This window comes from Schistocerca nitens, chromosome 2 (genome assembly GCF_023898315.1).
Source record: "Schistocerca nitens isolate TAMUIC-IGC-003100 chromosome 2, iqSchNite1.1, whole genome shotgun sequence".
Lineage (NCBI taxonomy): Eukaryota > Metazoa > Arthropoda > Insecta > Orthoptera > Acrididae > Schistocerca > Schistocerca nitens.
Window position 1 is genome coordinate 862,900,424 of NC_064615.1, and position 26,005 is coordinate 862,926,428.

Genomic DNA, 26,005 nt, shown 5'->3' on the forward strand with positions numbered 1-26,005 from the left:
AAATAAAGAAAAACAAAAAACACAATAAAATAAAGATGTTATATTAACTTAAGTATGTTGTTAAATTAACCTAATTATGTCATGTATTGGAAAATTCGACTCGTTCCACATCATTACGAAATATCGTATTCATGATCCATGGAACTAGTATTAATCTAATCTAATCTCTAATCTATAGTACATCATCCATTGTATCGATATCATTTGTTTATTTGAAAAAGTAAATTGTGATTTCTGTGGCATGTACGCAGTGCAAGTGACCTTTTTTTTTAATTGCCAAACAGTTTTTACTAGCTGTAGTGCAAGAAACAGAACTTGCCTGCAAGAGAGGTCAACTCTCTCAGAACCCTGTAGAGATTAAATTTCCTTGTCATGTTAACGTGATGAAGTGACTCTCTTTTTTCTTGAGACTCGATGAGGGAGTACGCTTTTGGGCTTTCTTTCAATTTGTATAATTAGGATATTGTTGCCAGCAGCCATTAAAGTTTGTAGGAAGTTAATTCAGTTTCAATAGCACAAATAGTGTCAGTTAATATTTCGTTTTCAAACTAATGTAAAGGACTCAATAATATGCTTTCTTGGTGAAATGGTATAAAACAATTAATTTTTATAAAACAATGAAAAATCCAGGATGGAATGTAACAATATAATGAAAAGGATAGTTGCTACTTACCCTATAGCAGAGATTCTGAATCGCAGAAAGGCACAACAAAGACTGTCACACAATTAGCTTTCAGCCAACAAGGCCTTTCTCAAAATTAGACAAAACACACACACACACACACACACACACACACACACACACACACACACAGAAATGACACACACACACAAGGCCACAGTCTCTAGCAGCTGGAGTCAGACCCAGTGACTCATTTACTATTGGGACTAGACAAGTAGAATTTTCAAACGATGGTCACTGGATATTTCATTGGCCAACTATGCATGCATGATCATTTGTTCTTTGGGACATACTATTGTCCTGTTTTATAATTTATGAAATCCTATGCTGCCATGTATCCAAATCTCATTGTACAACTGTAATTATTCCTCTACAGACTCTGTTGATTCTATATGGACAATAAATCATATTTCTAGATTATTGGTGACCAATAAAATTTTAGCAGAGTTACTGCTGAACTGCTAGGTACTTGGAACCCAGCACGATGATTTCTAGCAAGTTTTTGATATCTGATAGCATCAACAAAAGCAATTCATCATTCATGATATCAATATACAGGGTGTACATAAAGTCTAGGAACACTTTCAATTATTTATTGCACAAGAACTAAACATTGTATAGATGTCATACATATTGCATTTTGAAGAAAAACTCTGAAAGTGTTTTTTATACAAACATTCGATATGCGAACCATGAGGGGACTCTGCAGACGTCAATATGGTAATCCAATTCTTGCCACATCCATTCCAGCATGGCATTGTCGACTGTGGCAGTCGCTTCCCATATTTTCTCCCGGAGTTCTGCTACATCACGTGGTAAAGGCAGTACATAAACTAGACCTTTAATGTGTCCCCACAGAAAAAAGTCACATGGAGTGAGATATGGTGATCGGGGAGGCCAGTTCATGAAACAGCTGTTCCCTTGTGTAGCATGGCCGATCCGTCGATGCGGCAGCTCCGTGTTCAGGTATCCACAACCTTTATGATGAAGATTGGGTGGAGCCTCATCCTGCTGATAGATGAATGGAGAGTCTGATTGCATTTGAGGCATCAGCCATTGCTGCAACATGTCCAAGTAGGAATATCCAGTGATAGTGCTCTCAGCGAAGAAGAATGGTCAGTACAGTTTTCGACGTGACAAGGCACAAAAAACACTCACCTTTGGGGAATCACGCTCAAATTCAATGCATTTTTGTGGATGCTTTGTACCCCTGATTCGACAATTATGCCTGTTCACTTTCCCATTAGTGTGAAAAGTGCAATCGTCACTAAAAATTAAGCAATTGACAATGCCATCCCCATCCTCATTCAATTGCAACTGCGAACAAAACTCAAAACGCTTGTCTTTGTTGTCGTCATTGAGCATCTGCACTACCTCCAGTTTGAATGGTTTCATAGACAGCTTCTGTCACAGGACTTTTCATACTGTCATTGGAGCCATTTTGAGCTCAAAGGATGCACGATGCACTGATTTCTTTGGACTCCTTATGAATGTGTCTCGTATGCGCCTCACTTTCACTTCTCTCACACTGGGACGTCTGCCTCTCTTTGCCTGGCACAAGCAATCAGTTGTAATGAATTTGTTGTGCCAGTGGTAAATGGCCTTCGTTGTGGGTGGCTTCTTACTGTACTTGGTTGTAAACATCTCTTGAACAGCTGCAGCATACTTTTTTTAGTCGAACTCCAACACACAGAAAGCTCGCTCCGCCTCTGAACTTGCCATGTTTGTGACTAGCACTGACTTTCAGCAAATTACCAAACTACGCTGGGTGGTGTACATGAAAAAAACTTTCAGGGTTTCTCTTCAAAATGACATATGTATGAATCTGTACAATGTTTGGTTCTTGTGCAATAAATAATTGAAAGTGTTCCCAGACTTTATGTATATCCTGTACTTTAGCTAAATGATGAAGAGAGATTTAAATAATAAACTGAGCTCTAAATAAACCCTAATGAAGATGATAGTAAAATTTTAAATAAATAATAATATTTTTTTATTTTACTTTACACCAAAGGCCACATTGTTTGTTGACAATGCACTGTCACTTCTGGGAGCAGAGCAGCTTGTCAGTGGTGACATCAGAATGAAGTTCTTCCCTCTTCTACAACCAGTAGATCAAGTACACTGAAGAATATGAAATTTGTATATAAAAGACAGCTACTGGGTCAATTAATTCTAGAAGAGGTAGAAGCTGGTGTGCTTTCTGAATTGAAATCAGTAAATATTAAAGATGTGATATGTATGGTTGGATCTTTTTCGGATCAAAATACTGAACTGTCAATTCTGAAGTCAGGAAAAACATTATGGCCTGCTATTTATGATTCCACTACTCAAGTTTGTGAAGTTGTCAGCACCTCTGAATTCCTGGCAAACATTCCTGATTGTTCCGATGCAGATGATACTGACATAGGTGTCTGGTTGCAGAATGGCAGTGATGCTGGCTATCGCTTGATGAGAGATGACAAAATTTGCATTGCCACCAGTTTTAATACAGAGAATGACAATGATGGTAAAGTGGACAATGAAAGTGGTGTCACAGGAGAAAAAATAATGCCTCATGTAGAGGCAATGGCACAGCTGGAAAAACTAATGGTTTACGTAGAACATCAGCCTCAAACAAGTCCAATCAAACTGTTGTTAGTGAAATGTTAACACAGTTATGCTGCTCTCATATGCTTCACAAGTCTGAAACAAAATAAACTTACACAACTCCAGTATATGAACGGTCTACCTAGTACAGATAAACAAGGGTCTTACTTATTGTGTTGCCAGTGAAGAAACGGTGACACAGGATGGGTTGGTCAGGAGAGCTCAATGACTCTGATCGTGGACTAGTCGTTGGATGTCACGTGAGTAACAAATCTATCAGAGACATTTAACAAAAACTTGCACAAGTTTGCTTCTCTAAGTCTCTTGTGCAAGTTAACTTCAGCAATTTCCTATAAATAGTTGCAGAAGTGTTTCCACTTGAGATGCATTGTGAGATTGGCAAGTGCATGTTTACAGTGTCATGCTAAAAGCCCAAGCAGCCACACCTTCATTGTTGCATTATTATTATTGAAGAAAAATAGTGACAAAAAATCTAAAAGTGAAGGAACCTGAATGTTTGGATGAAGAAATGGATACAGAGATGTACATGAAACTTCTTGGCAGATTAAAACTGTGTGCTGGACCGAGACTCGAACTCGGGTCCTTTGCCTTTCGCGGGCAAGTGCTCTACCAACTGAGTTCAAGTCTCAGTCCAGCACACAGTTTTAATTTTCCAGGAAGTTTCATATAAGCGCACACTCCACTGCAGAGTGAAAATCTCATTCTGGAAACATCCCCCGAGCCATTACAAAGCCATGTCTCCGCAATATCCTCTCTTCCAGAAGTGCTAGTTCTGCAAGTTCGCAGGAGAGCTTCTGTGAGGTTTGGAAGTTAGGACACAAACTAGTGGCAGAATTAAAGCTGTGAGGATGGGTCATGAGTAGTGCTTGGGTAGCTCAGATGGTAGAACACTTGCCCGCGAAAGGCAAAGGTCCTGAGTTCGAGTCTCGGTCCAGCACACAGTTTTAATCTGTCAGGAAGTTTCATATCAGTGCACACTCCACTGCAGAGTGAAAATCTCATTCTGGAGAGATGTACATATTTATCAAAAAACACTACTGAATGAATTAAAATCAGAGGACTTCAATCATTATAAGAGTTTTATGGTAGTGTCATATGCAGTCTTCTAAAATCTCTTCTCTGCTGTACAATAAAATATTTAAAACCATGGTATCAAAATGCTACAAGATAAACCCTCAAACTTCAAAAAGAATGTATAATTCCAGTTCCAAAGAAAGCAGTTGCTGACAGCTGTGAAAATTACTGAAGTATCAGTTTAATAGGTCATGGTTGCAAATTACCTATAAGAACTCTTTACAGAAGAATGGAAAGACTAGTAGAAGGCAACCTCGGGGAAGATCAGTTTGGATTCTGGAGAAATGTAGCAACTCGCAAGGCAGTACTGACCCTATGACTTATCTTGGAAGATAGGGTAAGGAAAGGCAAACCTATGTTTATAGAACTTGTAGACTTAGAGAATGCTTTTTCCAATGTTGATTGGAATACTCTTTTTGAAATTCTGGAACTAGCAGGAATGAAATAAGGGAGTAAAAGGCTATTTACCACTTGTACAGAAACCAGAGGGACGTTATAAGAGTTGAGGGGCATGAAAGGAAAGCAGTGGTTGAGAAGGGAATGAGATAGGTTTGTAGCCTCTCCCTAGTGTTATTCAATCTGTACATTGAGCTAGCAGTAAAGGAAAGCAAAGAAAAATTTGGAGTAGGAATTGAACATCAGGGAGAAGAAATAAAAACTTTGAGATTTGCTGATGACATTGTAATTGTGCCAGAGACTGCCAAGGATTTAGAAGAGCAGTTGAACGGAATGGACAGTGTCATGAAAGGAGGATGTAAGATAAACATAACAAAAGAAAAACAAGGATAATGGATTGTTGTTGAATTAAGTCAGGTGATGCTGAGGGAATTAGATTTGGAAAGGAGACACTTGAAGTGGTAGATGAGCTTTGCTATTTGGGCAGCAGAATAACTGATAATGGCAGCATTAGAGAGGATATAAATTGTAGACTGACAATGACAAGAAAAGCATTTCTTAAGAAGAGAAGTTTGGTAACATCAAACATAGATTTAAGTGTTAGGAAGTCTTTTCTGAAGTATTTATCTGAGTGTAGCCGTATATGGAAGTGAAACGTGACGATAAACAGTTTAGACAAAAAGAGATTACAAGCATTTGAAATGTAGTGTGAAAGAAGAATGCTGAAGATTAGGGGAGTAGATCACATAACTAATGAGGAGGTAAATAGAAATGTGGAGAAAAGAAATTCGTGGCATAACCTGACTAGAAGGAGGGATCAGTTAATAGCACACATTATAAGACATCAAGGAAACACAAATTTGGTACTGGTGGGAAATGTGGGTGGTAAAAATCATAGAGGGGAGACCAATAGAGAAATGCTATTTGTAGGTTATCAGCGAGTTATTGCTTATATTGATTCAGTCGTTAATTGCCCTCTTTTTCATTGCAAGGGCTCTTTGTATGTGAAAATTTTCTTCTAATGTCAGGAGTTTTTTGGTGTGCTTGTTCACGTCTTGTTTTATGTTGGATGGTTCAGGCCTCACTCATTTCTTTTGACATAGAGAACATGTACACCTTGATACCCCTTGGAGACACAGTAAAACTAATTGAAAGAAAACTCGCTGGCATACAACAAACTACCTGCGGGCAATATTAATAAAATAACCAAAACCCTCAAAGCAATCGTACACCAAAATTACTTTAAGGTTGAAAAGGAATATTACTTACAAAAATATGGGTTTCCAGTGGAACCTCCAATATCAGGAACATTGGAAAAATATGGGTTTCCAGTGGAACCTCCAATATCAGGAACATTGGCAAACATATTCATTAACCACATTGAGAACACAGTGTTCAATACAGTACTCTCAAAGAAAATATAGAGTTGTGGAATTGGAATAAAAAATTGTTTATTGGTACAGATATGTTGATGACATAATTTGTATGGTAGATGAACCAACAGAGAAAATAGATAAGCTTCACACAGACACAAGTAATATACATAAAAATGTTCAGTTTGCCCTGGAAAAAGTAACACAAAAGCAAATACATTTCTTGGATACAACAATAGAGACAACAATACACACGCATTTAACATCTTCAGGAAATGAACAGCAACAGTTACAATTATACATGGTTCATCCGACCACCCATAAAATAAAAAATTAGTGGCCCTATGACACCTGTTATGAAGACCAAATAATATCTCACTCAGCAAAGAAAACTATACAAAAGAACTACAAACAGTACAACTCATAACCACAAATAATGGTTTCAACACCCGTCTTGTACAAAGACTCAACCAAAAAAACAAAACACAAATAAATAAAAATAAAGCAAGTAGAGAACACAAACAGCAAAAATCCCCACAGACATTACAGCATGCACGAAACACAAAGTGGTAACACTCATGACATGACTACGCTTTAAGAGACAAACACAAATCAACACACTGGAAAGCAAAAATATTAAAGAAACAGGGATTATACTTTGCCTACAGAACAAGAAACACGCTCCAGTCACACTTACAAACAACAAAAGACAAATCAGATAAATACCAAGGAGCAGGTATATACCAGTTAGAATGCCAAGAATGTGCGAATCAGTATATCTGGGGATGACAAGCAGGAATTTCAAAACTAGGGATAAAGAACATATAAGAGGCTGGAAGGATGAAAACGGCTGTTCTCCCTTTGCTGAATGCCTGATAAAACATGGACATGAACCATCCAACATTGGAAAAAGATTTGAACAAGCACAACAAAAACTCCAGACATTAGAAGAAAACTTTCACATACAAAGTCCTTTGCAGTGAAAAAGAAAGCAATCAATGACCAAATCAATAAAACAACAACTCACTGATCATGTTAGCCCCTAACAAACAGAAATCTGAAACACAAACAGAGAAGTGATTAATGAATCACCCTCCCCCCCCCCTCCTCTCTCTCTCTCTCTCTCTCTCTCTCTCTCTCTCTCTCTCTCGCACACACACAGCCCCTAAAAAACAAAACTTAACAAGGAACGACATGTTCACACATAACAAAATACATTTGTGCGCGTACACACACACACACACACACACACACACACACACCAAATGAAAAATATCAAACCACACACACCATGAACAAAAGACAGGAGATGGACACACAGCAACAATTGGCAGTACTACATACTGTAAAGATACACTTGTCGATCACAAAATTAAATATGCAGGTGATGTGTTGTAATAAATGTGGCTGAAAATCAGCCAGCTGGAGCAAGGGGACCGAATGAATATGACTCCAGGAGCACATGTATGGACTAGCCATACTGGAAATCGTAACACCAAACAGTAATTTAACCTCACAAAATTTGTGCCATAAAAGTTGTTTCTAATCTGGAAAACAAAAGAAAATAATGGCATAATATAACATGGTAACAGATTGTAAGTACAAAATAGTCCCTTTATTGTATGTACAAAAAGAAATCTGTATTACAGGGCACTGAAGCTGCTTCATAAATAAAAGAATCGAAACACTTATGGCAAGAAACAAACTGTCTTTCATTTAGTTGCGTAGATATAACGTACCTTCATGAATTAAGAAGCAACTAAGAAATGACAGAAAACAGAAAATATGAGTATGTATGCATTTTTTGTTCATGTATGTCCAGCATCTTCTGCTAAAACAATGGATCAATTTCAAGCAAATTTGGTACACATACTACTCTGGGAATAGGCACTGTGGAGCTTAGAACCTTCTGGCCTCCGTAGGATAGGCTGAGTAGAGAGGGAGGGGGAGGTGGAGATGGAGATGGGCAGAGAAAAGTGGTGGGAGGGGGGGGGGGGGGGGAGAGGACATGAGGGACTGAGGAGGAGGAGGCTGACAGATAGAGGGGGGATTAGGAGATGGACAGGAGAGGGTAGGATGGGACAGATAGGGTGGGGGTGAAGGAGCAGTTGGAGAGTGACGGGGGCAGTAGGAGACGTACAGAGAGAAGGGGGAGGTGGAGATTTATGCAGTGAGGGGAAGAGGGAGGGAGAGATTGATGCAGTGAGGGGAAGGGGGAGATGGTCCGAGAGAATGGAGATGGACGCAGAGAGATGGGGATAACATAAAGAGACGCTGGAGAGGGAGATGAACTGGACATGTATTTAATGGGCCGTGGATACACATGAAGGGTGTCATCAGGAGTGCCCCAGGGAAGTTTGATAGGACTGCTTTTGTTCTCTACAGCGTGTTACAAAAAGGTACAGCCAAACTTTCAGGAAACATTCCTCACACACAAAGAAAGAAAATATGTTATGTGGACATGTGTCCGGAAACGCTTACTTTCCATGTTAGAGCTCATTTTATTACTTCTCTTCAAATCACATTAATCATGGAATGGAAACACACAGCAACAGAACGTACCAGCATGACTTCAAACACTTTGTTACAGGAAATGTTCAAAATGTCCTCCGTTAGTGAGGATACATGCATCCACCCTCCGTCGCATGGAATTCCTGATGCACTGATGCAGCCCTGGAGAATGGCGTATTGTATCACAGCCGTCCACAATACGAGCACGAAGAGTCTCTACATTTGGTACCGGGGTTGCGTAGACAGGAGCTTTCAAATGCCGCCATAAATGAAAGTCAAAGGTCAAGAGAGCGTGGAGGCCATGGAATTGGTCCGCCTCTACCAATCCGTCGGTCACCGAATCTGTTGTTGAGAAGCGTACGAACACTTCAACTGAAATGTGCAGGAGCTCCATCGTGCATGAACCACATGTTGTGTCGTACTTGTAAAGGCACATGTTCTAGCAGCACAGGTAGAGTATCCCGTATGAAATCATGATAACGTGCTCCATTGAGCGTAGGTGGACGAAACTAAAATGAGCTCTAACATGGAAGTTAAGCATTTCCAGACACGTGTCCACATAACATCTTTTCTTTATTTGTGTGTGAGGAATGTTTCCTGAAAGTTTGGCCGTACCTTTTTCTAACACCCTGTATATACGTAAATGATTTGGCAGACAGGGTGAACAGCAATCTGCGGTTGTGTGCTGGTGATGCTGTGGTTTACAGTAAGGAATCAAAATTGAGTGACTGTAGGAATATACAAAAATGACTTAAGCGAAATTTCTAGTTGGTGTGACAAATGTAGCTAGCTCTAAGTGAGGGGAAAATGTAAGTTAATGCCAATGAATAGGAAAAACAAACCTGAAATGTTTGATAGAGCATTAGGTGTGGTTTCAGTTGCCCGAGACTGCAGCTATGTGTGTGAGTTGTCTTTTTGTTGTGCCTCTCCGTGACTCAGCATCTATGCTATTTGGTGAGTTGCAACTTTCCTTTTCATAATATTATTAGTTGTGTACTACTTGACATGGTCACATTGTTTAAATATCTGGGTGTAACATTGCAGAGTGATATGAAATGAAATGAGCAAGTTTACAGTTGCATTGCTCACATTTACCATTTGGCTCAATTATACACATTTCGCTTTGGAAAGTACACCTGAAGTCAAATGACAGCTTCGTGTATCTTTGGATACTATTTCTGTCAACACATTATTGGACTTAAAATTGATATTCAAACTTTATACAAGGCAGTGTATGAATGAACAAATAAAATTACAAACAAATTTGATGTTATATTAATTGCTTAACATAGTATATTTTCGCTGCACTGAATAGGACTGCCTTATTTCACAGACAGAGTTTTGGTAATTTGGACCTATGGAGCTAAGACTTTTGGGTGAAACAAGTACAAGTTTAACATATTGGATGAATTATAGAAAAAATTTCATATTTTATTCTGGGCCATTCAGGCTATGGGACCTCAGAGGATGTAACCAGCTGGAACAATGTAGTCAAGCAAGTACATGTGTCTTGTTGTGTTAGTCGGTCAGCCCTGAGGGAGAACATTGTTTGAAAAATTAGCGGCAATTTCAGTTTTGTTTATATGCCTGTCAACCACTAGTGCCTGTACAATATTTTGAGTGGTTACCGTTACCCATTCATTTATTCATTGAAACAATATTGTGAGAGTTGTTACACACACACACACGCACACACACACCACACAACTACATTTGACCAAACTGATTTTGATAGTACACTCATGTGGGCTTGGAAGTTATCAATTATTTACATCTGATTACAATTCATAATAGGGTAGAAGCAGTCAGAAACATTTATGTAAGTTTTTTTTGCAATATACTGTTCATTTATTTCAGATTATGTGAATAGAGGCACTAATACAGATGTCCAAAAAATAATTGGATTAACTCTGGCTCAGAGATACTGTCCCAAACTGAAAACAAATGTAATTCTTTTTGTGTTCTTGTGGAAATAATCTTGAAATAAGTGTCTCATTTTAGGTGGTAAAGTGAAGAAGCATTCCCGTGGAGAGTTCAATTTTGAAGCAGTGACAGCCAAAGTGCAAAGTATGTCATTTTTTGATCAACATGCAGTCACATGGCAGTGTGCAGTAACTGTTATTGAAATGCTGAGTTCTTTTGCAAGTGGTGAGTACATTTCATTAGTTTTTGCTAGAAACATTAGTTACAGTCTTTAAATTTCCATAAGTTTTAGAACATTGAAATGAAATTTCAGTAAATAATAGGAGCATAAAATGGAAATGTCTGTAACTTTACTTAGGAACTTGTTTCTTTTCAGGAAATTCTAATTACTTACCAGTGCAAGAACATGTGGCATTTTTGTTTGATCTAATGGAATTGGCCTTAAGCATTTACAATCTCATTGACGTGTGTATTCAGGTAAGAGGTTGACATTGATCATGAAATTCATATGTTTCTTGTGTGATGAGCAGGAGCAGTTAAATTTGTACTTCCTCATAAATAAACTTCTAAGTTTAGAAGCTTAAAACCTTTGTGATAAATGCTCCATGCATGCTGTCCATTATATTTAGTCTCTGCTTGCATTGTAGCAGAGACATGACATACTGGTGTACTTCACACACTGTATTTCATATGCTTTCTCCTCTTCTCTTGAATCTGTTATAGTTCTTGTGATTTCTGTCATCTCCATAAATAAATAGGTATGAGAAGTCTTTACCGTTTCAGATAGTAAATTCCATTCGTATTTGTCTGTGTTCAGTCTGAAAAGTATTTTTCTCTAGCCCCTGTCGGTTCTTTGCAGTAGCACTATAAACAGATTTTGTACAGTGACTGACAATACTTGCAATTACATTTTAATGAGAAAAAAACACTTTGATGCATAGTATTTAGATTTCATAACCTCCGTTTAGCAGCTGAAGGTCATAATCTAATTCTAATTTCAATTTAGAGCTGTTTTCACCTGAAAAAATAATCCCTGCTAAATGCTATAACCATAAAAGTAGATTTGTTTACATTTATACTCCACAAGCCAACATACGGCTGGTGATTTAGGATACATAGTGCACCAGCCTCATTCCCCCTTACCTATTTCATTCTCAGGTGGTACACAGGAAGAAAGACTGTCAGTATATCTTCATAAGGACCTTAATTTCTCTAATTTTACCATTGCAATCGTTGAGTAAGGTGTATGCTTTAGGAAATCATATATTTTGTGCTCATTTTCGTATAACAACTCTTAGACTTCTGTGCATGAGGCTCTCTGAGAAGCAAATAATCCCTCTTGTAACCTATCCCACTGTTTATTGAGCATGAATACAATTACTTGCGGAAGTGCATTGGGAGAGGTGACAGTAAAAAAAGGGGGGGGGGGAGACTGCAGGGAAGAGGGTGTCACACATCTATCCCTTACACTTGCTGCTTCTCACTCATGCATTCTTCTCCCTTGCACGTGCTGTCTCCGTCCCAGTCATCAGCCACCCTTTCCCAGCCCTTCTTCTCAGTTGCTGCCTCATTCTTGCCTCACCCACTCCACCCAACACAACCCCTCATTCCAGTCAAGCTGCAGAACTGCTGTGCCTCACCCGACACAATCCCTCACCCTAGTCAAGCTGTAGCACTGCAGTCCCGGAACAGCACCTTCAGCCAGCGTTTTTAGACTTATTTATGTATCTATCAATGGCTAATGTTTCTACTCTTTCGAAAATGTAAATAAAATTTTCTTGGCAAGCAATAAATAGATCTCTGCAAATGATTTTTCATTGACCTTAGATAAAATACAGTAGGGGGAGGAGGAGGAAATTAGTGTTTAACGTCCCATCAACAATGAGATCATTAGAGACAGAGCACAAGCTCGGATTAGGGAGAGATGGGAAAGGAAATCGACCAAGTAATTTCTAAGGAACCATCCCAGCATTTGCCTGAAGCAATTTAGGAGAATCTTGGAAAACCTAAATCATAATGGCTGGATGCGGGTTTTAATCGTTGTTCTCCCAGATTCTAATCCATTGTACTACTCACTGCAAAAATACAGTAAATGCAACTGTATACTGCCAAAGGGTTGCCACACAAGTGGAAATAATGCATGAGGGAGTATCAATAAATGAAAAAGAATATTCCAAATATTTAGTAATTATGTTGTTAACATCCTGAACCTGAAATCATATGTTACAGATGATTTTAAACATGAAAGCTCTGCAACTGTTGCATTATGGAGGAAAATGCTTCTCTCTCCTACTTTCATTCACAGTTATTGCATCATATTCTGGTACTAATCTTCATTAAAGAAGAAAGTATTTGTTGCATAGGAGCTTTTAATATTATGTGGTGTCCACTTTAGAATCGCTTGGAGACAACTTTTCAAACAATTGACCATACTGGCAATAGCCTCACGCTATATTTACCCTTTCTCTGGAAATTTGTTGTCAGTGATCAATCACATGTCAAGAACAATTATACCATTCACAAATACATTACTTCAAGGGGAAATGACTCACACTATCCCTCACTTAGTCAAATTGTGGTGCAGAAAGGAGTGAGGTATTTCACTATAAAAATCTTTGACCACTTAAGCAGTGATGCGAAGAATCTAATACATGGTAAATATAGAGTGAGTGTGAGTGAGTGTGTGTGTGTGTGTGTGTGTGTGTGTGTGTGTGTGTGGGCGCACATTGAAAGGGGGGAGAGAAAGTAAGTCATCAGAAAGTGTATTATTGTAAACTGACTTGTTCGTAGTGAGAGATATAGAACATGCATAGTCTCTTTCACTTACACTGTGGTATGGTACTTACTCCCAGAGATAGACGTCTGTTCAAAAAATTCCAGAACTTTGTCTACAAATTTTTTTATGCTTACCTTTTACTTATTTTACATGATCTCATTTGAAATAGTCTCCTCCACAATTGGTACACTACTCCTAACACCATTTCCACTTCCGAAAGCAGTCTTGGTATGCCTCTTATTGGATTGCGTGAAGCGCCATCTGCAAATTTTCTTTTGTCTGGTCTATTGTTGCAAATCTTTGTCCTTTCAACAGGGTTTTCACCTTTGGAAATAAAAAAAAGTGCACAGGGGCCACGTCTGGAGAGTATGAAGGATGAGGCAGCACAGTGATTTTGTTTTTTGTGTAATAATCACACCAACAGGGATGAGTGTGTGGGTGCATTATTGTGATGCAAAAGACATGAATTGTCTCGCCACATTTCAGGCTGTTTCCTTCTGACATTTTCTCACAGGCGCCGCAACACGTCCCAATAATACCATTGATTAATAATTTGTCCCTGTGGCATGAATTCATGATGAACTAATCTTTCAAAGTCAAAGAAAACTCTCAGTACGGCTTTGACATTTGACCTGACCTGACCAGCATTTTTGGTCTTGGAGAACCTTACCTGAGCCTTTGGAAAGATTGAACCCTGATCTCAACATCATAACCTTAGACCCACGTCTCATCGCCAGTTATGATTCTCTTAAGGAGCATCTCGTTCTCATTTGCCCAATCCAGAAGCTCTTCACACATTACCAGGCGATGGTCTTTCTGGCCTTGACTCATAAGCCATGAGACGAACTTGGCGACAACATGATACATTCCTAGATGCTGTGACATGATTTCATGACATGATCCAACTGAAATGTTACATTCTTCTGCAATCTCTTGGACAGTCTGTGTTCTATTGGCACGCAGAATTTCATTGATGTTCCTGACGTGTGAATCGTCAGTAGACGTCGAAGGGCGTCCTGAATGAGAGTCATCTTTAAATTCCATCTGGCCATTTTTAAACCGTGTGAAGCATTTGTAACACTTACTACTCATCACCATAGGCTTCCTGCATCATTTGGTTTATCTCTGTAATGGTTTTCTTGAGTTTCACACAAAATTTAATACAGTCATGTTGCTCCTCTAACTCTGCCATCTGGAAATTCGCAAACTGTGTGACACAACATTTTACTCAGTACAGCACTGAACAACAACTAACAGACATGCAACAATGAAACTTCCAACAGTTATACATTGAACACAGGCCTGTGCAGGGATGCCAACCACATTGTTGTCCAACACACCATTGGCACGAAACTACGAATGTTTTGGAATTTATTGAACAGACCTCACATGTTTTAGGTGAAAATGTGGTACTGTTAAGATAAATATGCAGGCAGTTACTCTTTGCCAGTTACACTTAGGTGACAAAAGCATTGTCAGACCTCCTTCTTCCTGGCTTAGCACAGCAACTCAACCTGGCATGTACTCAACAAGTTGTTGGAAGTCCCCTGCAGAAATATTGAACCATGCTGCTTCTATAGCCCTCCATAATATTGCGAAAGTGTTGCAGTGCAGGATTTTGTGCATGAACTGACCTCTTGATTATGTTCCATAAATGTTCAAAGGGATTCATGTTGTGTGATCTGGGTGGCCAAATCATTCACCCAAGGTCCAAAATTTTCTTCAAACCATATGCTAACAGTTGTGGCCTAGTGACATGGCGCATTTTCATCCATAACATGATGTCCATGAATGGGTGCAAATGGTCTCCAAGTAGCTGAACAGAGCCATTTCCAGTCAGTGATCAGTTCAGTTGGACCAGAGGACCCAGTCCATTCTATGAAAACACAGCCTACACCATTATGGAGCCACCACCAGCTTGCACAGTACCTTGTTGACAACTTGGGTCCATGGCTTTCTGGGGTCTGCACTGTACTTGAATCCTGCCACCAGCTCCAACCAATGGAAATCAGGACTCATCTGACCAGGCCAGGGTTTTCCAGTCATGTAGGTTCCAACCGATATGGTCACGAGCCCATGAGAGGTACTGCAGGCGATGTCGTACTGTTAACGAAGGCACTCGCGTTGGACGTCTGCTGCCATAAGCCATTAATAACATCCCACACTGATTTCTGATGGTTATTTCACACACGTTGCTTATCTGTTAGCACTGACAACTCTACATAAATGCCGCTGCTCTCGGTCATTAAGTGTGCAGGCCTTCAGCCATTACATTGTCCTTGCTGGGAGGTAATGCCTGAAATTTGGTGTTCTCAGCATACTCTTGACATTGTGGAACTCAGAATGTTGAATTCCCTAATAATTTCTGAAACATAATGTCCCATGCACCTAGCTGCAACTATCATTCTGCGTTGAAAGTCTGTTAATTCCTGTCATGCGGCCATAATCACATTGGACACCTTTTGACATGAATCACCTGAATATGCACGACAGCTCCACCAATGCACTACCCTTTTATATCTTTTGTATGCGATATTACCGTCATCTGCTTATGTATATATCACTATCTGATAACTTTTGTCACCTCAGTGTATACTGTCTATGAAAGGTCAAAATGTGTTTAGATCAACAAACAAGTATTGCCTAGTCATTTCTGAACATAAATGACAATAATTAATACAAATAGGGGCAAAGAGATGAATTATACTGGTACAACAGAAATTTTACTTCACATGCCAAGCATGTATTTCACTTAATTCTCATAAGACATATTTATTCCTTCTCTCTTATATATTATTGTAATTTTGTCACGCACAGTGATGTCACAAAAGTCTGTTACAGAAATAACAGCTGCTGCCAGCCAGTAGCTGGCACTACTTGCATTTAAAATTGAAACATTTAATCTTATGCTGTTGTGTGACTGACTAACTGCACTTTTGTTTGTACCTACCCTTGGTTTAAACTTTTAGTTTAAAACCTAAATTGCCTGTCTTGGATTTTTTTTTTATTTTTTCATCTCACAGCATCAACTTTCAAATGTACTCACCTTGTCATCCTATTGCAACAGTGAAAATGTGCACTGAGCCTAAGAATGAACACCTCTTAATAGCTTGTTGGTTCACCTTTAGAAACCAATACAGCAGTGATTCTGCTCAGCATGTATTCAACAAGTCCTTGGTGTATTTCTGTAGGGATGTTGCACCAGATGTTTAAACACAGTTCACGCAATTCCCATAAATTGCAGGTTGATGGGTTGTGGGCATGGAGCTGATGCCTGGTAGCATCCCAGATGTGTCCCACCTGGTTCAGATCTGGTGAATTTGGTAGCCAAGACAGCATTGTGAGGTCACTATTATGCTCCTCAAATCACTGTAGCTCAGTTCTGGCCTGAACAGTTATTCTGCTGATGAATGCCTTTGCCATTAGAGGAGACATGAAGCATGAAGGGATGCAGTTGGTCCACAATAATGTTCACATAGGCCACATCTGTCATAGTTACTTAAATTACTGCCACAGATCTCATAGAATCTAAGGTCAGTGTTCCCCATAGCATAATACTATCTTGATCATTCTACCTCCATGGCATGACACGTTTTGAGCAGCCATTTACCTGTATTACAGTGTGTGGTGTAACAAGAAACATGATTCATCTGATCAAACATCACGTGTCTATTGATCTGTGGTCCGATCTTGCGGATCCCAAGCCCATTGCAATCATAATTGACAGTGTCATTGGGTTGACATGGAAACACAAAGGTCATGTGATGAGGAACTCCATATATAATGAAGTACACACAATATACAATTATGGAAAGGGTATATTGCTACTCACCACATAGAGAAGCCACTGAGTCACAGACACACACAACAAGAAAGAATGCTGGAAATATTCAGCTTTCAGACAAAGTCCTTCATCAGAATTAGAAAACACACACACATTCATACAAGCCCGACTAGTGCCCGGAGGTGACAGTGGTCATATGTACATGTGTTGTGATTGTGTGAATATTTGTGAGTTTTCTACATTTTATGAATGACTTCGTCCAAAAGCTGAACATTTCTAGCATTTTTTTCATCATGCCTCTCTGCAACTAGTTTATCCTTTCCATAAACTACATTTGTTTATATTGAGGGTTAACTACAAGTCTTTGCAACACGTGATCCCTTGGTGGTCATCCTGCATTTTGTTACAATGTTCTGCCATTGTCACTTCCCTGTATTCAACAATATTGTCTGTGAACAGGCTCAAGAAGCTTCCTCTGTTATCCACCAAATGGATTGTAAGTATCACAAACAGTAATGACCCTCTAATACACATGAGGTACTCCAGAAGTTACTTTCATGTCTGATGATTTCTCTCCATTGAAAATTACATACTGAGTTCTATCTGCAAGAAAGTACTTAGTCCAATCATAAAGCTGGCCATTATTCTGTAAGACTCTTATTTCATGAAGTCAGTGGCTGCGTTGAAATGTATAAAATGCTCTATGAAAATTGAGAAGCACAACATTAAGCTGAGTGTACCTGTCTTCTGCCTTCTGGGTATCATGGATGTTTGCAAAATTCATGTTGATTCCTATAGAGGAATTTTTTATCTTCAAACAACTTATAATACTCAAGCATATAATCTGCCTCATAATTCTATAACAGATTAAATATTGTGATAAAGATCAGTAGGTATGTGTGTCTTTTTGATGACTCACCTTGAAAACATTTCCCAGTTATTTGGAACACTTTATTGGTCCAGTAACCTACAGTTAATTGCTGCTGTAAAGGGCATGAGTATTGTTACATAATCTATGTTGGAAAATGCAGTTGTCTCATTTAGCCCATTTTCCTTCTTGTTTATTGAGCAAGTTAACTTGGTTTTCTTATCTGCAATTACTTATCAGTATCTTTTATTTCATAAATTGTGCAGTGCTTGAAACGAAAACTGTATTGGAGACATTCTCAGTGAAACACTTTCTACTTCTGCCAATCCAGGATAAGGCCTTATAGCCTATTCCTGTCTCACCATCTTTTCCTCATCCATCCCACACTACTTCTTCCAATATGTCTGCCTCCTTAGGTGGGTGGTAATGTGTTTGCCTCTCATGCGAGCGGGCCTGGGTTTGATTCCCAGCCAGGTTGGAGGTTTTCTCTGCTCAGGGACTGGGTGTTGTGTTGTCCTTATCATCATTTCATCCTCATCAATGGCGCACAAGTCGCCCAATGTGGCGTCGACTGAAATAAGACTTGCACTTGGCAACCAAATTTCCCTGCATAGGGGCCTCCCGGCCAACGATGCCATACGTTCATTTCCATTTCTTCCAATATGATTGTAACAGTTTTTAAGAGCAAATTCAGTACTTCTTCTGACTGAAGTAAAAGAAATAAAAATAAAAATTAAAGACGTGTGACACATACTCTGCTACCTGAATATCCATTTTCTGTATCTAGTGCATGCCTGATGACGCATTCACTGGGGAAAGGGGTGGTGGGTCTGTCTGCACCATTTCAGCTAGTATCTAAAGAAACTGAGGTTGGCCCCTGTAGCCAGGGAGCAAGTGTCATTCATGCTTACATGAGCTACAATTTGAAGACAGTCCACATTATAGCTGTTGGCAGTCCGATTTCTGCATCTTGTATGGGAGCCCCCAGCAAACAACAAACATACCAAGTACAGGATGAGATTTTCACTCTGCAGCGGAGTGTGCGCTGATATTAAACTTCCTGGCAGATTAAAACTGTGTGCCCGACCGAGACTCGAACTCGGGACCTTTGCCTTTCGCGGGCAAGTGCTCTACCAACTGAGCTACCGAAGCACGACTCACGCCCGGTCTCACAGCTTCATTCTGCCAGTATCTCGTCTCCTACCTTCCAAACTTTACAGAAGCTCTCCTGCGAACCTTGCAGAACTAGCACTCCCGAAAGAAAGGATATTGCGGAGACATGGCTTAGCCACAGCCTGGGGGATGTTTCCAGAATGAGATTTTCACTCTGCAGCGGAGTGTGCGCTGATATGAAACTTCCTGGCAGATTAAAACTGTGTGCCCGACCGAGACTCGAACTCGGGACCTTTGCCTTTTGCGGGCAAGTGCTCTACCAACTGAGTTACCGAAGCATGACTCACGCCCGGTCTCACAGCTTCACTTCTGCCAGTATCTCGTCTCCTACCTTCCAAACTTTACAGAAGCTCTCCTTTCTTTGGGGAGTGCTAGTTCTGCAAGGTTCGCAGGAGAGCTTCTGTAAAGTTTGGAAGGTAGGAGACGAGATACTGGCAGAATGAAGCTGTGAGACCGGGCGTGAGTCGTGCTTCAGTAGCTCAGTTGGTAGAGCACTTGCCTGCGAAAGGCAAAGGTCCCGAGTTCGAGTCTCGGTCGGGCACACAGTTTTAATCTGCCAGGAAGTTTCATACCAAGTACAGTTTGGCCTTCGTCCTCAGTCTCTAAATTGTTTCACTGAGGGGTCCCGTTACCCACCTGACATTGTAGCTCCCAATGCAAAGCCACGTTCAATAATTGTCTAGATATTATAAGATGAATCACAGTGCAAACAGTAGAGGCATGTACTGCTCAACAAATTTTCCTTATTTGTTGAAATATCATATATTTCCAAGCCATTGTATGTGAGTCCAGTAGTTTCCAAGTTCATCAAAAAATGTCTATCACATTTATTATATGAAATTCACTATCTGAATATTTGCTTATGAATTTACGTGGAAAGGATGCACACAGTTATAGAATGCAGCAGTAGATGAAGAATGAAACAACTTTGAACAGGGGCATAATTCTTGACATAGCTCCTATGTTTACACAGGACTCCCAAACCAGGTTTTTGTGAATTGATTTCCCAGTACTGCTTATGATTGCTCAGGTAATCATGCCAATATTAAATTCATTTTGTAAATAAACATAGCTGCTAAATTTCCTTTACACAATCGATTTCTGCCCCCATGTAAACACTCAACCATTTTCAAAACATTCTTGGGTTGTCAGGTTCCATTTTTAGGTTTTCATTCTCCAGAAGCTGTGTTGCATTTACATTGAACTAAAACATCAAATAACAGTTTCCACTGTGCCCTCGCAACTCCCACCCCACAAAAAAAAAGAGTGATTATGACAAGTCAGGCACTTATTCTTGCAATCTACCAATGTAAGATAAAAATGTAAATGCCAACTAAATAAATTTGAAGTGAAGAACATTGACATAAACCCATAGTATTTAAGGTTAAGGTATAGTGAGCCTATCTAATACATCTTTTAGCCCCATTGTGTTAAATGTATTGCGATACCAAATGCAGAACATGTAACATACAAGAATTCTACAGTTTCTCAGTGTGATAATTACACAGTATATATGCTACTGTTTCAGATCCTCAAGGAGTTACCAGAAGTGGAATCCCAGCTTGCAGCAAAGGGCTCAAATCTTGTTCGGAGTTATACAACTTCACTCAGCCTGTATGTTGTTGGAGTATTGCGTCGTTACCATTCTTGCCTTTTGTGTAAGTAAAGACATACTTCTCAACAGCTCTTCATCATCAGTAAGGAACAATTCCAAAGTCGTGAGTGAGCAATAAAAAAGTGCTGAGATGTAGTCAACTGGTCAAGATGACATGATTTTGTACACCATAATTTATCCCAGAATCATGATAGGATGCAAATAAAACAACTTACGTACTAGAATGGTTATGCAATCAGTTCCAAAGTACCTGTCACATTCAAAATCTGTCTTATTTAATGTTTAAAATGCACAAAGGTTTCCATTAGTAAAAACAGGAATTACAGTTTTGGAAACTCTACTTGAGATTGTCACTCTGTACTAAGTCAAGAGCATGTCACCATTAGCTTTTTTATGGGGTTTAAACAAACAAAATATAGTTTTTAGTGCTCTGACATTTATTCATCTACATCTATGTCTACATGGATATTCTGCAAGTAACACTTAAGTGCCTGGGATAGGGTTCATCAAATCACCTTCACAATAATTCTCTATTATTCCACTCTCATACAGCGCGCAGAAAAAATGAACACTTATTTCTTTCCGTGCAATCTCTAATTTACCTTATTCCATTATGATGATTGTTTCTCGATATGTCAGTTGGCATCAACAAAATATTTTCACATTCAGAGGAGAAAGTTGGTGATTGAAATTTCATGAGAAGATCTCCCCACAATGAGAAATGCCTTGTTTTAATTGTCCACTCCAAATCCTGTATCATTTCTGTGGCACTCTCTCCCCAATTTCGTGATAATACAAAACATGCTGCTCTTCTTTAAACTTTTTTGTTGTTCTCCATTAATCCTATCTGGTAAGGATCCCACACCACACAGCAGTACTCCAAAAGAGGATGGACAATCGTAGTATAGGCAGTCTCTTTAGTAGAACTGTTGCATCATGTAAGTGTTCTGCCAATAAACCAGTCTTACGTTTGTCTTCCCCACAAAATTTTCGGTGTGTTCTTTCCACTTTAAGTTGTTCATAATTGTAATTCCTACGCATTTAGTTGAATTTACGGCCTTTAGAATTGATTGATTTATTGTGTAACTGAAGTTGAATGGATCTCCCACTTTTCATTATTTAAGGTCAATTGCCAATTTTCGCACCATACTGATATGCTTTATAAATTGTTTTGCAATTTGTTTTGATCCTGTGATGACTTTACTAGACGATAAATGTCAGCATCATCTGCAAACAACCTAAAACGGCTGCTCAGATTGTCTCCTAAATCGTTTATATAGGTAAGGAACAACAGAGGGCCTATAACATTACTTTTGGGAATGCCAGGAATCACTTCTGTTTTACTTGATGACTTTCCATTAATTACTGTGAACTGTGACCTCTCTGACAGGAAATCGTGAATCCTTTTGCGTAACTTAGACGATATTCCATAAGCATGCAATTTGATTACAAGCCACTTGTGAGGTACAGTGTCAAAAGCCTTCTGGAAATCTAGAAATACAGATTCAATTTGAAACCCCTTGTCAATAACACACAACACTTCATGTGAGAACGATCTTTCCTAAATCCGTGTTGTCTACGTGTCAATAGACCATTCTCTTTGATGTAATTTATGATGTTGGAACACAGTATGTGTTCCAAACTCCTGCTGCATATCAGTGTTAATGATATGGGCCTGTAATTTAGTGGCTTGCTCCTATTGCCTTTCTTGAATATGGGTGTGACCTGGGCAACTTTGAATATGGGTGTGACCTGGCCAACTTTCCAGTCTTCGGGTACAAATCTTTTGTCAAGCGGTCAGTTGTATATGATTGTTAAGTATGGGGCTACTGCATCAGCACACTCTGAAAGAAATGTGATTGGTATACACTCTGGACTGGAAGACTTGCTTTTATTAAGTGATTTAAGTTGCTTCGCTACTCCGAGGGTATCTACTTCTAAGTTACTCACATTGGTAGCTGTTCTTGATTCGAATTCTGGAATATTTTCTTTGTCTTCTTAGCAGCACTGTCATTGATAGTATTTCCATTGCTATCACACAGAGAAGACACTGATTGTGTCTTGCTGCTAGCATACTTTACATATGACCAGAATCTCTTTGGAGTTTTTGCCATGTTTCGAGACAGAGTTTTATTGTGGAAACTGTTGTAAGCATCTCACATTATGGTCTGTGCTAAACTTTGAGCTTCTGTAAAGATTGCCAATCTTGGGGATTTTGCATTCATTTCAGTTCGGTATGCTATTTCGTCGTTTCTGCAACAATGTTCTAACCTGTTTTGTGTACCAAAGCGATCAGCTCCATCATTTGTTAATTTATTTAGTATAAATCTCTGAATTGCTGCCAATACTATTTCTTTGAATAGAAGCCATATCTGGTCTACACTTACATTGTTAATTTGGAAGGAGTGGAGACTGTCTCTCAAGAATGCGTCAAGCAAATTTTTATATGCTTTCTTGAATAGGTATATTTTTTGTTTCTTTTTGGAGGATTTGAGAGTTATCGGTATTTAGTCCCGCTATGACAACGGTGTGTTCACTAATCCTGATATCAAGTGGGTTTTCACAAACATTTACTATTCAAGTGGGCTCACAAACTAACTGTGCGAAGTTTCAGATGATGTTTAATGCATACCTCTGGATTTAAACATATATTTTCAACAAAATGTCGAACATAAATTGAAGTCACCACCAACTATAATTGTATGAGTCAGGTACGTGTTCGAAATTAGACTCAAGTTTTCTTTGAACCTCTGAGCAGTTGTATCATATGAGTTGGGAGGTCTGTGAAAGGATCCAATTATTATTTTATTCCAGTTGCCAAGATTGACCTCTACCCATACTAACTCACAGGAACTATCTACTTCAATTTCCCTACAAGATAAACTACTTCTAACAGCAACAAACTCACCACTGCCAACTGTTTTTAGGCTATTCTTTCTGAATACTGTTAGATCCTTTGCAAAAATTTTGGCTGAACTTATCTTCGGCTTTAGCCTATAATGATTTGATCATCAGTGTTTTCTATTAGCACTTGGAGCTCTGGTACTTTCCCAACACAGCTACAACAATTTACAACTATTATACCAGTGATTCCTAGATCTATGTTCTTTCTGTGTTCGACCTGCGTCCTTTGAGACTGAAGCCCTTTTTGTGTTTCCCCGAAGTCCTCTAACCTAAAAAAACTGCTCAGTCCACAACACACAGTCCCTGCTACCTGTGTAGCTGCATCTTGCATGCAGTGGACTCCTGACTTATTGAGAGCAACCCAAAACCCTACCACGATTTGGCGCAAGTTGAGAAATCTGCAGCCTACATGGTCGTAGAACCCCATCTATGCCTCTTATTCACATCCCCCACTAGGTCTATACCAAAGATCCGCAATTGTTCCTATCGACTGTACTGCAAATGGGGAGCTCTGCTTTCACCTCACAAGCAAGGATGGCAGCCTTTACCACTTCTGACAGCCACTCAAAACCAGAGAGAATCTCTTCTGATCCAAAGTGTATCATATGCTCTTCATGGCATCCAGAATGATCCTTTCCATGTCTGGAATGACTCCATCCTGTATGCACATGGAGTGCACAGTGACTTTCTTCCCCTCCTTGTCAGCCATGTCCCTTGTGGGAGGGAGATGGGGGGGGGGGGGGGCATAACACATCTAACATCGGAGCTCCCAACTACCAATATCTCCCCCTCTGTGATTACCCATATCTTGTAGTCTGAGAGGTTTCCTCTGAAACAGGACAGATGACTGCATCTGACTGAGTGAGTGTCAGCCACAGACAACATGTGGAACCTGTTTGTCATACTAATCAGGGAGGTCTTATGTTCAGTCCCCTGGGAAGTCTTGCATCACCTGCCACATCCCGAGGAGACCTCCCAGTTGACCACGGGTGAGGGGTCAACCTCACTGCGAGCAGTAATGGTGCTGGCCACAGGTGTGACAAGTGGCTGACTCATGGTTCTTGCTGGACGTCCACTGGATCCCCATGGCCGGCTCACGACATTGTCACCAACTAACTCGCACCTACATACAACAATCACAGTCTCTGACCATACTAAAGACTGTGGAAAACTACACTACACAGACAAACAAAGAACTACTGAAACATGCTACAGAACTCTACTATAGACACTGATGAGAACACAAAAACTGTGTCTAATAAATTAGATTAACTCACAGAGATTCAAAAACTAAACTGCCAAAGCATTCAGATGACACTAAAAAATTCACTCCTGGTTAGGATCTTGTAATATGTCACAAAATTGATTTACTTTTGACACAAATGAAAATGCGAGAGTTGTGTCTATTAAATATTAAATTAACACACAGAAATTCAAGAAGATAAACTACCAAAGCAGACAGATGAAACTATATAATTCACTCCAGGTTAGAAACTAATAAAATGTCACCATATCGGTTACTTCCCAGTTTCTGCTTGTGTCTTGGCCGGCTGCTGCTGCCTGACTGGCTGACTAACGCCATGAGTGGTCAGTAGGTTTCAAAACAAACATAAAAACGCCCATTGACACTTGCAGTGGAACTTTGTTTTGCTAAGTTTGGAAAGGAAAAGTTCAGGGAGAAGAAATAAATGTTTGTTGATGTAATTCTGACAGAGAGGACTGGTTTTCCATCTGAGCTCCTGATAATCATATAGGTGGTTCTCTTTTCTCCAACGGTTTCTTTAATTTCCTGTAGGCAGTATCTACCTTACCCCTAGTGATACATGCTTCTACATCCTTACATTTGTCTTCTAGCCATTCTTGTTTAGCCATTTTGCACTTCCTGTCAATCTTGTTTTTTAGACGTTTGTATTCCCCTTCACCTGCGTCATTTACTGCATTTTTATATTTTCTCTTTCCATCGATCAAATTCAATCTCTCTTTGTGTTACCCAAGGATTTCTGCTAGCCCTATTTTTTTTACCTACTTGATCCTCTGCTGCCTTCACTATTTCATCTGTCAAAGCTGTTGTATTACTTTCCCCTGTTCTTTGCAATCATTCCCTAATACTCCCTCTGAAACCCTCTACAACCTCTTGTTCTTTCAGTTTATCCAAGTTTCCATCTCCTTAAATTCCTGCCTTTTTGCAGTTTCTTCAGTTTTAATCTGCAGTTCATAGTCAACAAATTGTGGTCAGAGTCCACATCTGCCCCTAGAAATGTCTTACAATTTAAAATCTGGTTCTTAAATCTCTGTCTCACCATTATATAATCAATC

At 39.4% G+C, this 26,005-nt stretch overlaps 1 protein-coding gene across 1 annotated transcript in view; it reads left to right on the forward strand.

Annotated features, from left to right (window-relative positions):
• The window catches only part of LOC126237131 (mediator of RNA polymerase II transcription subunit 12), a 400,411-nt gene that overhangs the window by 155,981 nt on the left and 218,425 nt on the right, over positions 1 to 26,005 (forward strand). Inside the window, exons 16-18 of the mRNA XM_049946952.1 lie at positions 10,648 to 10,794; positions 10,946 to 11,046; positions 20,699 to 20,828. Of these exons, the coding sequence (XP_049802909.1) occupies positions 10,648 to 10,794; positions 10,946 to 11,046; positions 20,699 to 20,828 (378 nt within the window). The remainder of the gene's footprint in view (positions 1 to 10,647; positions 10,795 to 10,945; positions 11,047 to 20,698; positions 20,829 to 26,005) is intronic.